At 37.6% G+C, this 12,521-nt stretch overlaps 2 protein-coding genes across 9 annotated transcripts; both read left to right on the top strand.

Annotated features, from left to right (window-relative positions):
- Window positions 1-125: 125 nt before the first annotated feature.
- Window positions 126-1,631, top strand: AT1G43630 (plant/protein (DUF793)). The gene has a single exon (NM_103488.4). The coding sequence runs from the start codon at window positions 195-197 to the stop codon at window positions 1,434-1,436; it is 1,242 nt and encodes a 413-aa protein (NP_175028.2). The 5' UTR covers window positions 126-194; the 3' UTR covers window positions 1,437-1,631.
- Window positions 1,632-7,593: 5,962 nt separating this feature from the next.
- Window positions 7,594-12,469, top strand: UGT80B1 (UDP-Glycosyltransferase superfamily protein). Of its 8 annotated transcripts, none has more exons than NM_001084205.2 (16): window positions 7,594-7,852; window positions 8,127-8,238; window positions 8,323-8,531; window positions 8,648-8,796; window positions 9,014-9,253; window positions 9,593-9,704; window positions 9,797-9,967; window positions 10,050-10,113; window positions 10,210-10,267; window positions 10,361-10,538; window positions 10,782-10,912; window positions 11,171-11,273; window positions 11,379-11,458; window positions 11,554-11,601; window positions 11,732-11,881; window positions 12,015-12,469. In NM_001084205.2, exons 3-16 carry the CDS (start codon window positions 8,381-8,383, stop codon window positions 12,225-12,227), a joined length of 1,848 nt encoding a protein of 615 aa, NP_001077674.1. In that variant the 5' UTR covers window positions 7,594-7,852; window positions 8,127-8,238; window positions 8,323-8,380; the 3' UTR covers window positions 12,228-12,469. The 8 variants fall into 8 exon arrangements, with proteins under 8 accessions (NP_001077674.1, NP_175027.1, NP_973967.1 ...); NM_001333213.1 differs by having other exon boundaries at window positions 7,655-7,852; window positions 8,132-8,238; NM_103487.4 differs by having other exon boundaries at window positions 8,127-8,531.
- Window positions 12,470-12,521: the final 52 nt, after the last annotated feature.

Genomic DNA, 12,521 nt, shown 5'->3' with positions numbered 1-12,521 from the left:
TTGTAACAATATTATATTATTATTTAAAAATAGTTCTCAAAAACATTCACATCCCTCCATTTACTTTAGAGATATTTAGTTTTTTTTTTTTTTTTTTGTAACCATGAACTGCAAATTAAAGGGCTAAAAAATAAAGGCTAAACTGAATTTACTTAAAATAGAAGAAAAGAAGAAAGTTTAGGAAACATTTAAACATGCTACAAATCCCTCTCCTTTATTCTCATCACCAATTTCTTCCTAAGGTAAATTTATCCCTTGAAACCAATTTTTCATATATTTCAAAGATGCCAGAGACAGAATATTCGTTTGGAAGGTCATTCCTTAGTTTGCGCCGAGACCAAGCACACTTAATGGATCCAACATCCTTCTCTGAGCCTATGACCATGGAGGTAGAGTTAGATTCTTTTCAAAGACAAGTTGCGGAAAAATTCATCGATCTTAATGCCTCCGCGGATGAGGCTGAGATCCTCTCACTTGAATGGATAGGGAAACTTCTTGATTCTTTTCTTTGTTGCCAAGAAGATTTCCGAGTTATAATATTCAACCACAAACCTCAGCTCCTCAAACAACCAATGGACCGCTTGATAGAAGAATACTTCGAGAGGAGTGTAAAAGCTCTTGATGTATGCAATGCGATACGTGATGGCATCGAGCAAATCCGACAGTGGCAGAAACTAATTGAAATCGTAATATCGGCTTTGGACACGAACCAAAGACAACTTGGAGAAGGAGAAATCCACCGTGCAAAGAAAGCTTTGATTGATTTGGCAATTGGAATGCTCGACGAGAAAGACTCTTCTAACACCCACCGTAATCGCTCTTTCACACGCAACAAGGACCATAATCAACACATTGGCTATATCAGGTCACTTTCTTGGAGTGTTTCTCGGTCGTGGTCGGCATCAAGGCAGTTACAAGGCATTGGAAATAACTTAGCAACCCCTCGAGCCAGCGATGTTATGGCGACTAATGGCCTAGCTCTCACAGTGTATACAATGACATCAATACTGTTGTTTGTAACTTGGGTTCTTGTCGCAGCCATACCTTGTCAAGATCGTGGTTTACATGTCCATTTCTATTTCCCTAGGCATTTCCAATGGGCAGTACCAGTCATGTCCTTGCACGATAAGATTATGGACGAATCAAAGAAAAGAGACAAAAAGAAGAAGGGTTGTGGACTACTTAGGGAGATTAATCAAATCGAGAGAAACTCGAGAATGTTAAGTGATTTGATTGATTCGGACAATTTCTCATTAACAGATGAAAAATGTACTTTAGAGGTGAAGGAGAGAGTTCAAGAATTGATGAATGTGTGTGAAGCTATAAAGGAGGGTTTAGATCCATTTGATAGGAAAGTGAGGGATGTCTTCCACCAAATTGTTCGTACTCGCACCGAAGCTCTTGATTCACTTGGAAAGCTTCAAAATCAAGAATAGAACATTTTGAGATATGTGTTAATATTTGTGGAGTTTTGTTTTATTAATTATGGAGAGAATATTGGGGTTTAAGATGAAAAAAAACATAAATTTTAATTATTTGGACAATATTGGGTTATTTGATTCTATAAATTTTAAAACATAAACGATTATCTAGTAATCGTATTGAGTTAATATGATTCTATAATTTTTTAAATATAAATATATGTACTACAAGTTCTCTAGTATTAAGAAATATTTAGCTAATGACTTACAGTGTATCAAAAACTAGGAGAGTTACCCGCTGCCTTTCGTGGCTAAGATAATATCACGATAAGAAAAATAAATTACCAATCTTAGACATAGTTTAGTGAATTTAAAAGGTACCAAATTTATTACAAACAATTTATCCATAAATGTTAAGGCTTAAAACGCCAAAATGATTCAACACTTTTCATCTTCGTAATTACTCAATCATTTGATTCAAGATTTCTTTCATTTCGTGCATTCCTTGCAGCCCAAGCAAAAGCCATCGTGAGTGTACTATACATCAAAACAGTAAGTTATCAACCGAAGCAAACTCGAACATGTCGATCATTTTATATTGATAAACTATGAATATATTACCGTACCTTGATCTCCTTCGAGTTCGTAAAATTCAGGATCAAAATAAAATCTAGTAAATCTAACCCAATTCAAAAGACATGTTTTCCCTAAAAACAAATACATGATACATGATTTCCCTAAAACGTTACAATTATTCATATAAAATATTAACTGACTTATATATGTTGAAAATTAAAACATATTTTACAGTTTTAACTTTTAATTCGTTGTCTCTTAAATTATATGGATACGAAAATCAAATTAGGAATGTTAACAATATTTTATCGAATTTAACTTATCCCAAAATTATTACAAATGACTAATCATCACGAAAATCAGCAAATATTTTGATAGGGTTATCGATAACACTCAATCATCCGATTATGAATATTGTACATTCCTTACATTCCTTGCAGCCCAAACAAACGATGTCGTCAGTGTGGTAAGTAAGGTAAAATTGATAAGTTATCAGCCAAAACAAAACCAAATGTACCATTCCTTGATCTCTTCAAGGTCGTAAAACTCCTGGTCAAAGTGAAATATAGGACATCCACCCCAATTCATGAGACATTGTTTACCTTAAAATTTTATATGAGACATTGTTTGTTAAAAAAGTTACAAATCTCTAAGATCATATAATATATTAAGTACGTTGAGTTTGTTAAAAATGTTTTTTTCTTAAAGTAAGTCATTACCTTTGTACTCATCGGCTAGCAAAAATCACAAAAGAAAAAACACAGGATCATGACGATATGACCAATCATATTTTCTATTAACTCATACTCGCATAAAATAATCGGCTAAATCACCCACTGCACAACATCTTAACTTCGATCCCCTTAAGATATTCAATCCAAACTTAGGTAAACATTTTTACGAAACTATTAGCATTCAAAGATCAATAGTAAGTACCTATAATTTTGTAGTGTGAAATACACACAGTTGCATCCATTTTTCCTATCGAATAGACCACAAGCGTAAGGGATTCTTTTGAGGCCACCAATATATACGAAAAATCTATCAACATCTACATGTTGTGGCTTAGATTTAGTTAGTTAGCAGATATTTTGGAAGAAGAGAGTAAAATGTAAAACTTATCAATAGGGAATTCGGTGAGGATCATATATCCTAATATACGGCTAAATCTTTCAGGCTCGAAAAATCCACGCTGGCTAAGCTCCATTGTGCTAGTCATCTTTGTCGGTCGATAAAACTGAATACAGAACATATTGGACGTGTCCATCAACAGATCTGAAAAATAAAGGACCAAGAAATGTAATACGAAGTACCATTTATCCTCTCTTAGACTGCTTATATTATCATAATCAAAAGAACCACCGGCAATCGTAGCTTCGATTTTTGTCTCCTAAGGAATAACAAAATAATTTTAACGTTTACAAGGAAAGTCAAAACAAAGAATGTTTAAGCCAATTTAGATTCTCACCTCTTGATCCGCAAGAATCATCTAAAATATTTGGTTAATCCTCCCAAAAGTTTCATACCAAAAACCAATACCTTAACACAAATGACACCATTTTTGATATAAGGAGTGAGATCGTCGACTCTTGTGAATGAATGCATTTTTTGTTTTTTCGTTTTGAGTGCTCGTTTTGAAATGTTTAGTGAAGATAACAAATAAAGATATGAGTGTATATAACTACCTAAACGTCAAAATTTGGACTCGAAAAAAATACAATGGTATTCTGACCCACTGTCTTGCTTCTTGAGGACTCTCATTGGACTTTCCGAAAAGCTATCACATGCCAAGTTTGGCCTCACGGTTTAAAAGTTATACAGTCAAAAAGTTTTAACCAAAAAAAAAAGAGGGATGCAACACGAGGACTTCCCGGGAGGTCACCCATCCTAGTACTCCTCTCGCCCAAGCATGCTTCACTGCTGAATTTTGATGGGATCCGGTGCATTAGTATTGGTATGATCGCATCTTTTAGTACATGCAATGCAATCGTATTTATACTTTTTTGGCGACTCTAGGAACCATTAGGCGTGGGTTCCACCCGCTACGTAGGGATACCCCATCTAGTCTTAAGGAGGCTTGATACATGAAATAAATGCAAAAACAACGTCCGAACAAATAATTTTGGTCCCGTAATGTAGCACGGATCACGAAAAAGCCCGAAAAATACCTAAAAGTCAAAATTTGGAATCGAAAAAAAAACATAGGTATTGTCTTGCTTCTTTCGCCGGAGGGCTCTCATCGGACTTTCCGAAAAGCTATCACATGCCAAGTTTGGCCTCACGGTTTAAAAGTTATAAAGTCCAAAAGTTTTAACCAAAAAAAAGGAGGGATGCAACACGTGGACTTCCCGAGAGGTCACTCGTCATAGTACTCCTCACGCCCAAGCATATTAACTGCGGAGTTCTGATGGGATCCGGTGCATTAGTGCTTGTATGATCGCATCCGTTAGTACATGCAATGCAATCATATTAATACTTTTTTGGCGACTTTAGGAACCATTCGCCGTGGGTCCCACCCGCTACGTAGGGATACCCAATCTAGTCTTAACGAGGCTGGATACATGAAATAAATGCAAAAACAACGTCCGCACATACAATTTTGGTCCCGTAATGTAGCACGGAACGAAAAGGCCCGAAAAAGTACCTAAATGTCAAAATTTGGAGTAAAAAAAAAACAGTGGTATTGTCTTGCTTCTTTCGTCGCAGGGCTCTCATTGGGCTTTCCGAAAAGCTATAATATGCCAAGTTTGGCCTCACGGTTTAAAAGTTATAGAGTCAAAAAGTTATAACCAAAAAACAAAAAGAAAAAAAAAGATACAACACGAGGACTTCCCGGGAGGTGACCCATCCTAGTACTACTCCCTCCCAAGCATGTTAACTGTGGAGTTCTGATGGGATCCGGTGCATTAGTGCTGGTATGATTGCATCCGTTAGTACATGCAATGCAATCGTATTAATACTTATTTAGCGACTTTAGGAACCATTCGTCGTGGGTCCCACCCGCTACGTAAGGATATCCCATCTAGCCTTAACGAGGCTTGATACATGAAATAAATGCGAAAAAACGTTCTAACGAATAATTTTGGTCCCGTAATGTAGAACGGATCACGAAAAGGCCCAAAAAATACCTAAGGATCAAAATTTGAAGTCGAAAAAAAAACAATGGTATTGTCTTGCTTCTTTAGTCGGAGGGCTTTCATTGGGCATCCCAAAAAGCTATCACATGTCAAGTTTGGCCTCACGGTTTAAAAGTTATAGAGTCAAAAAGTTTTAACAAAAAAGAAAAAGAAAAGGAGGGATGCAATTGGAGGACTTCCCGGGAGTTCACTCATCGTAGTACTCCTCATGTCCAAGCATGTTAACTGCGGAGTTCTGATGGGATCCGGTGCATTATTGTTGGTATGATCGCATCCGTAAGTACATGCAATGCAATCGTATTTATACTTTTTGGCGACTTTAGGAACCATTCGCCGTGGATCCCACCCGCTATGTATGGATAACCCATCTAGTCTCAAACAGGCTTGATACATGAAAAAATGTGAAAACAACGTCCAAACAAATAATTTTGGTCCCGTAATGTAGCACGGAACGAAAAGGCCCAAAAAAGTACCTAAAGATCAAAATTTGTAGTCGAAAAAAAAACAATGGTATTGGCTTGCTTCTTTCGTCGGAGGGCTCTCATTGGGCTTTCCGAAAAACTATCACATGCCAAGTTTTACATTACGGTTTAAAAGTTATAGAGTCAAAAAGTTTTAACCAAAAAAAAAAAAAAATAGGGATGCAACACGAGGATTTCCCGGGAGGTTACCCATTCTAGTACTACTCTCGCCCAAGCGCGCTTAACTGCGGAGTTCTGATGGGATCCGGTACATTAGTGCTGGTATAATCGTATCCGTTAGGACATGCAATGCAATTGTATCTATACTTTTTAGCGACTTTAGGAACCATTTGTCGTGGGTCCCACCCGCTACATAGGGATACCCCATCAGGTCCTAACGAGGTTTGATACATGAAAAAATGCGAAAATAATGTTTGAACAAATAATTTTGGTCCCGTAATGTAGCACAGTTCACGAAAAGGCCGAAAAAGTACCTAAAGGTCAAAATTTGGAACCAAAAAAAAAAACAATAGTAGTTACCATTGTCTTGCTTCTTTCGTCGGAGGGATCTCATTGGGCTTTCTGAAAAGCTATTACATGCTAAGTTTGGGCGCATAGTTTAAAAGTTAAAGTTTTAACCAAAAAAAAGAAAAGAAAAGGATGCGACATGAGGACTTTCTGGGAGGTCACTTATCCTAGTACTACTCACGCCCAAGCATGTTAACTGCGGAGTTCTGATGGGATCCGGTGCATTAGTACTGGTATAATGGTATCCGTTAGGACATGCAATGAAATCGTATTTATATTTTTTTGGCGACTCTAGGAACCATTCGCCGTGGGTCCAACCCGCTACGTAAGGATACCCCGTCTAGGTTTGCGAGGCTTGATACATGAATTTTTTTTGAAAACAACGTCCAAACAAATAATTTTGGTCCCGTAATGTAGCACAGATCCCGAAAATGCCCGAAAATGTACAGAAAGGTCAAAATCTGGAGTAAAAAAAAATAATAGTACATATCATTGTCTTGCTTCTGTCGTCGGAGGGCTCTCATTGGGATTTTCGAAAAGCTATCACATGGCAAGTTTGGCCTCATGATTTTATAGTTATAGAGTTAAAATGTTTTAACCAAAACAAAAATGAGGGATGCAACACGAGGACTTCTCGGGAGGTCACCTATCCTAGTACTACTCTCGCCCAAGCACACTTAACTGCGAAGTTCTGATTGGATCTGATGTATTAGTACTGATATGATCGCATCTGTTTGTACATGCAATGCAATCGTATTTCTACTTTTTTAGCGTCTCTAGAAACCATGTGCCGTGGATCCCACCCTAATGTTTGGTCATTTGATGTCTTACAAGCCAAATGAAGTTATGAAGTATCGGCTATTGCTTTGGGTTTTTGATGTTTGGAATTGTCACATGTAGAAATTATTAGGCTCATTAGTTTTTGAACTCTTTAATGTTTGGTTATTTGGTGTTTTGTTGGATACAGAATTTGGTTCTGTCTTAAACTTCTACTTTCTCGTTTAGACTAGTTCAAAGACTTTTAGATGTTTTTTGCTTTGTCCTTAATTCATTTCATTGGTTATACAACTTCTACTTCTTTATATGAGTTCGGGTTTTCTATAGTTTCATATTGATTTTGGGTAATTACTTTATGTTTTGGGTACATATGAGCAAAACTGAACCCAAACTCGAAACATATTTTGGAATTCGGATAACACCCATGCCCGATCTGAACCCGATGATAATTTATTCGAATCCGATCCGATGTCTATAAATATCTGAACGATCCTATACATGTACGCCAGAATACCCGAAACACCTTAACCGAATCCGAATGAGTACCTGAATGCCCATGACTACCTAGAACTATACAAAATCATCTTGTTGATCCCAAAAATCTGTTTAGAATAACAACATTAATTTTCTCAATGTTTCTTCTTAGCTTAAGGAGAAAGAATATCATTTTTTGACAACGAAAAGTCGTAGTATCAGTGACTTAAAACTACTCCAAATTCCTAACCAATTAATTTTGTTTCGGTGGCATTAATAATGAATTCATTGATATTTATATTCTGCGATTATTAATAAATATCTCATCGGCGGTCTCACCACATTTGGTTGATTCAAAAGTCTCCAAACCCTTTGGAATCTTCAAGTTGTTCTTCATCAATTCCACAAACCCAGAAACAATCTTTCTTCCACAGAGATAACCCACTAATCAATTTCTCTCCTTTTCCAATTCACTCAGGTAAAGGAACAATCTTTCTATCATAAACTCCATTGTTGATGAAACCCTCGATGTTGGTTGATTCAATTCTGTGTAAATTGCTTTTGAATTGTGTTATACTTTGAGTTTTACAAGTAAAGCTTGATCCTTTCGTAGTGGGTAATCTCATTCTCGAGCTAAACGTGAGACCCTTTTGTTCCATGGTGTTCTCGTTTTGTATAAAACTGTTTACCCCAATTTCCGATTTCTTTAATACTTTAATTTGATTCTCTCTTTTGGATTTTGGTATATAAAGTGCAGCTAACTTTCTGTACCTAAGGATTTGACTGGTTGTTGCTTCAAGCTTTGATTCGTCTGTGTACAGCATTTGCCAGGAGAGCCATTAGCATCACTATGGTTGAATAAATGTATAAGAATAGTGAAATTCTTTGAGTGTGTATAGATGTTCTTTTGTGGAGTTTGATCCATATGTAGGTGGTTTGTTGCTGCAGCTGATTGTGTGGGTTTAGGCAGTGAGAGCTGTTTAGTTGAATTCAGTTTTTAAAGGTGATGGCTAGTAATGTATTTGATCATCCACTTCAAGAATTAGAGGGTGAAGATAATGGTGTAAAGAGCGAGAAAGCGAGTTTATTGGAAACATCTGGTTCTGTAGATACTACTCCTGAGGATTCTGGTCATCGTTCTTCTGATGGGCATAGGGGTTAGTCCTCTATTCAACCTTGTTATTGCACTTTGCCCATTGTTACTTTCTCCGTCGTGTTACCTGTATTCTGAAATAGAGGATAACCACTGATTCAAGATTGTATGTTCTTGAAGGACTAGACCACTGTGAAACTGCACCTGTTGGTCTCTATGGAGATATGCTTATCAATGACAGTGAGATTCAGTACTCTCGGTCCTTGACAGAGAAAGGGTCTCCTGCGATTCATAATCTTAAATTAGATAGATTGTCGGAGCAAGAAAAGGTAGGAAACTAAACCCTCATGTATTCAGTTGAGCATGAACATAAGACAAACATTTTATCCACATACATATTGTCAATGGTGTTAATCTTGGATATTAACAAGTGAAGAATCTCTATTTGTGCTGTTAGAATCACTAGGATATGTTTCTTGAATGCGGTACACTGAAATCATTATTATATTCTCATGATTTCTTTTTGATAATATCTTGTGGTTCCAGCAAAAACTCATTGTTGAGCTAGTCAGAATACAAAATGACGGGACAGTGGAAGTTATAGATAACGGTACTCCGGTGTCGGAGTTATGGGAGTTTGAGCCAACGAAAGGGCAGTCCACAATCACATATGAAAAGTCCTTAACTGAGTCCTTTAGATCCATTCCAAGGTTAAAAATTGCTATACTTGTGGTTGGAACTCGAGGCGATGTGCAGCCTTTTCTGGCCATGGCAAAGCGCCTCCAGGTATTTGTAAAAGTGTTTCCTCATTCTTTGTATCATATTGCGAACAGTGGGAAGCATTGTGCCATTATATATGTAATTTTTATGTGGCTGCACATAGTATGCTGCAAATGAAATGGCTCTACCCAAGCATTGGCATGTGCCTATACAGCTATACCATGTGTTCTTGTCTTTTTAATTTTGTTTGATTTCTTCGTCTCTTCCTCATACATGTTCGTGACTCATTTCCCCTAGAGCTAGGGATCCCAATATTTTTTAAGCATTTAGTGAGACATTTTGAACGAATTGGTCATTGGCATTGAGAAAGGTTAGAGTTATATGTTGTTTTTGTTTTCGTTGCAGGAGTTTGGTCATCGTGTTAGGTTGGCAACTCATGCAAATTTCCGCTCTTTTGTACGGGCTGCTGGAGTAGAGTTTTATCCCTTGGGCGGTGATCCCCGAGAGTTAGCTGCCTGTAAGCCTAATATGGAAACATAGTTAAGCTGTCAGAAAATCTCTTCATTTGCGTTTGATTAAAATGAAAGTTATGCGTATTTTTGAATGTAGATATGGCTAGAAATAAAGGTCTCATTCCCTCTGGGCCTTCAGAAATATCAAAACAGAGAAAACAGTTGAAGGCAATTATAGAGTCTCTTCTTCCGGCATGCATAGAGCCTGATTTGGAAACTGCTACGTCTTTCAGAGCTCAAGCGATAATTGCAAATCCTCCTGCATATGGTAAGTCCATCACCCACTTCACAATTCTGTTGTTTTCATTACTCCTATGAAGCTGATGGTATGGTTTTGGTTCTAATTGCAGGACATGTGCATGTTGCTGAAGCTCTTGGAGTACCAATTCATATTTTTTTCACAATGCCTTGGACGTGAGTTGACTTCTTTGCTTTTTAATCTCAAGGTCGGTGCACCTGCCTTGACGTGTTTTTTGGTCCTGTTTTCTAACGTCCTCTTCCTGTAGACAGGCCAACCAATGAATTTCCCCACCCGTTGGCGCGTGTTCCTCAAAGTGCTGCATATTGGGTAATGTTATTATTTGGATTGGCCTTAACTGGTTTTTTCTTATGACTAAAAGCATTATGAGGCTGATTCTTTCACTACATTTGTTTGTCTCAGCTGTCATATATAGTTGTTGATCTGATGGTATGGTGGAGCATAAGGACATATATAAATGATTTTAGGAAGAGAAAGCTAAACCTTGCACCTATCGCATATTTTAGCACATACCATGGCTCAATTTCGCACTTGCCTACTGGTTACATGTGGAGTCCCCATGTTGTGCCAAAACCAAGTGGTAAGAGCACAGCTGCATCCCAAGTACATCAATTCCGCTGAGGTTTATCAAATGTTTCCTTGCTACCAATTTGCATTGTACCTTTATTCTGGTCCCAAAGCTTATGTTCTTCTCCTGGCTATGGCTCAAGACCATAATGCGTTGTCAAATTTTGGATGTGTAGTATTCTTTTTAGTCTGAGATATTTATCGTTTTAGATGATAGATATCTGAAAGAATTTGCTTTTGTTCGACTAATTTTCAGATTGGGGTCCTTTAGTTGATGTTGTTGGCTACTGTTTCCTGAACCTTGGATCGAAGTACCAGCCTCGCGAAGAGTTTCTCCACTGGATAGAAAGAGGATCACCGCCCGTATATATTGGTTTTGGAAGCATGGTAAGCCGAAGACCGTTAATTGTCTGAAAATTTGTTCCTTTCTTTTGGTAATATTGACAATGGATCTTGGTATTATTGGTTAGGCACTAAATTCTTGTATCAACTTAGAGCGCATCATACAAGTTATACTGTATATGATCAATATATTTATATTCTACATATTATGGCCCTGGTCCCTCTTGTTTGTTTAACTGATGATGTGCTAGCCTCAGCTCACAGTATTGTTGCTTTCTTGTTTCTTCTCCTTTACACTACCAGCCTCTTGATGATCCAAAACAAACAATGGACATTATACTGGAAACATTGAAAGATACAGAACAGAGAGGGATAGTTGATCGAGGTTGGGGTGGCCTTGGAAACCGTAAGCAGCTTCTGTACCTTCTATTTTGAGTCTGTGTACTGAAATGGTTTTCTTCTTGCTTTTATACTGATTCCTGACACATTTTTACCAACTAACATTTTGCAGTTGCTACTGAAGTTCCTGAAAATGTATTCTTAGTGGAGGACTGTCCTCACGATTGGTTGTTTCCTCAATGTTCAGCTGTGGTAAGCCCTCTTTAGATTTTCAATATATTACTACATTCACATCTCCGAAGAGTTATCTTCTAATTGAGGCTGTTTCTTGTGTTGTGGATATAAAGGTTCATCATGGCGGTGCTGGAACCACAGCGACTGGACTAAAAGCTGGGGTATAACATTTAAGTTGCTTTCTTTCATACTCATCACCGAAGTGTCCTGTGTTGGAATCTTTAACAGTTTTATTGACCATATGAAACCTGTTACTTCCTATATTCTTATGAATTCCATTTGTGTCATCAGTGTCCAACAACGATCGTGCCATTCTTTGGGGATCAGTTCTTCTGGGGTGACAGGATCTATGAGAAAGGACTTGGGCCTGCGCCAATACCGATAGCTCAGCTCAGTGTTGAGAACCTCAGTAGCTCCATAAGATTCATGCTACAACCAGAGGTACACAAACTTGCTTTTCCCTTTTTTTTAATATCTTCCAAGCCTAGGGAGGATGTTAAGCCTCCTCCATAAAACCTCCAAAGCTTTCTCTAGAAAGCATAGACATCATAGGACACGAATCATGTGCTTTCAGGTGAAATCACAAGTGATGGAGCTAGCGAAAGTACTGGAGAACGAGGATGGTGTAGCTGCAGCAGTTGATGCATTCCACAGGCATTTGCCACCAGAGCTGCCACTGCCCGAGTCCTCGTCCGAGAAAAAAGATGAAGATGATCGACCAGACCTGTTACAGTGGTTCTTTATTCAGATTGGCAAGAAGTGTTGTCTTCCATGTGGTGGCGTGTGATATCAAAGTTCCTTAGTCGTGTGTTTAAGTTGCATAATCTATGTCTCTGCAACTCAATTCATTTCATTCAATGGTCAGGAATATAATTAGATTTCTTTTGCACAGTTGCATAAAATGGATGTAATAAAATTATTGTTATGGGTTTGTTCATCTTTATAAGTTTGTGGTCCAATGAGAATGACTTTGAAGGATGATTAATAAAATTCAAAACTATATTTATTCAAGAGCTTGTTACAAAGCTAGAAACATTCTAATCTCTAAGTAGCTTTAAGAGTACAAAACTCTGAATCAAAT

The sequence above is a fragment of the Arabidopsis thaliana genome (assembly GCF_000001735.4).
Source record: "Arabidopsis thaliana chromosome 1 sequence".
Taxonomy (NCBI): domain Eukaryota; kingdom Viridiplantae; phylum Streptophyta; class Magnoliopsida; order Brassicales; family Brassicaceae; genus Arabidopsis; species Arabidopsis thaliana.
The sequence above is the reverse complement of the archived record's forward strand: the minus strand, read 5'-3'. Positions and strand labels throughout refer to the sequence as shown.

Bases quoted from the DNA above. Each gene is read 5' to 3' on its own strand.
- AT1G43630 (NM_103488.4), top strand. From the start codon at position 195: ATGCTACAAATCCCTCTCCTTTATTCTCATCACCAATTTCTTCCTAAG.
- UGT80B1 (NM_001084205.2), top strand. From the start codon at position 8,381: ATGGCTAGTAATGTATTTGATCATCCACTTCAAGAATTAGAGGGTGAA. The intron at 11,459-11,553 runs GTAAGCCCTCTT...GTGGATATAAAG, and splicing joins TTCCTCAATGTTCAGCTGTG to GTTCATCATGGCGGTGCTGG. The intron at 11,882-12,014 runs GTACACAAACTT...ATGTGCTTTCAG, and splicing joins GATTCATGCTACAACCAGAG to GTGAAATCACAAGTGATGGA.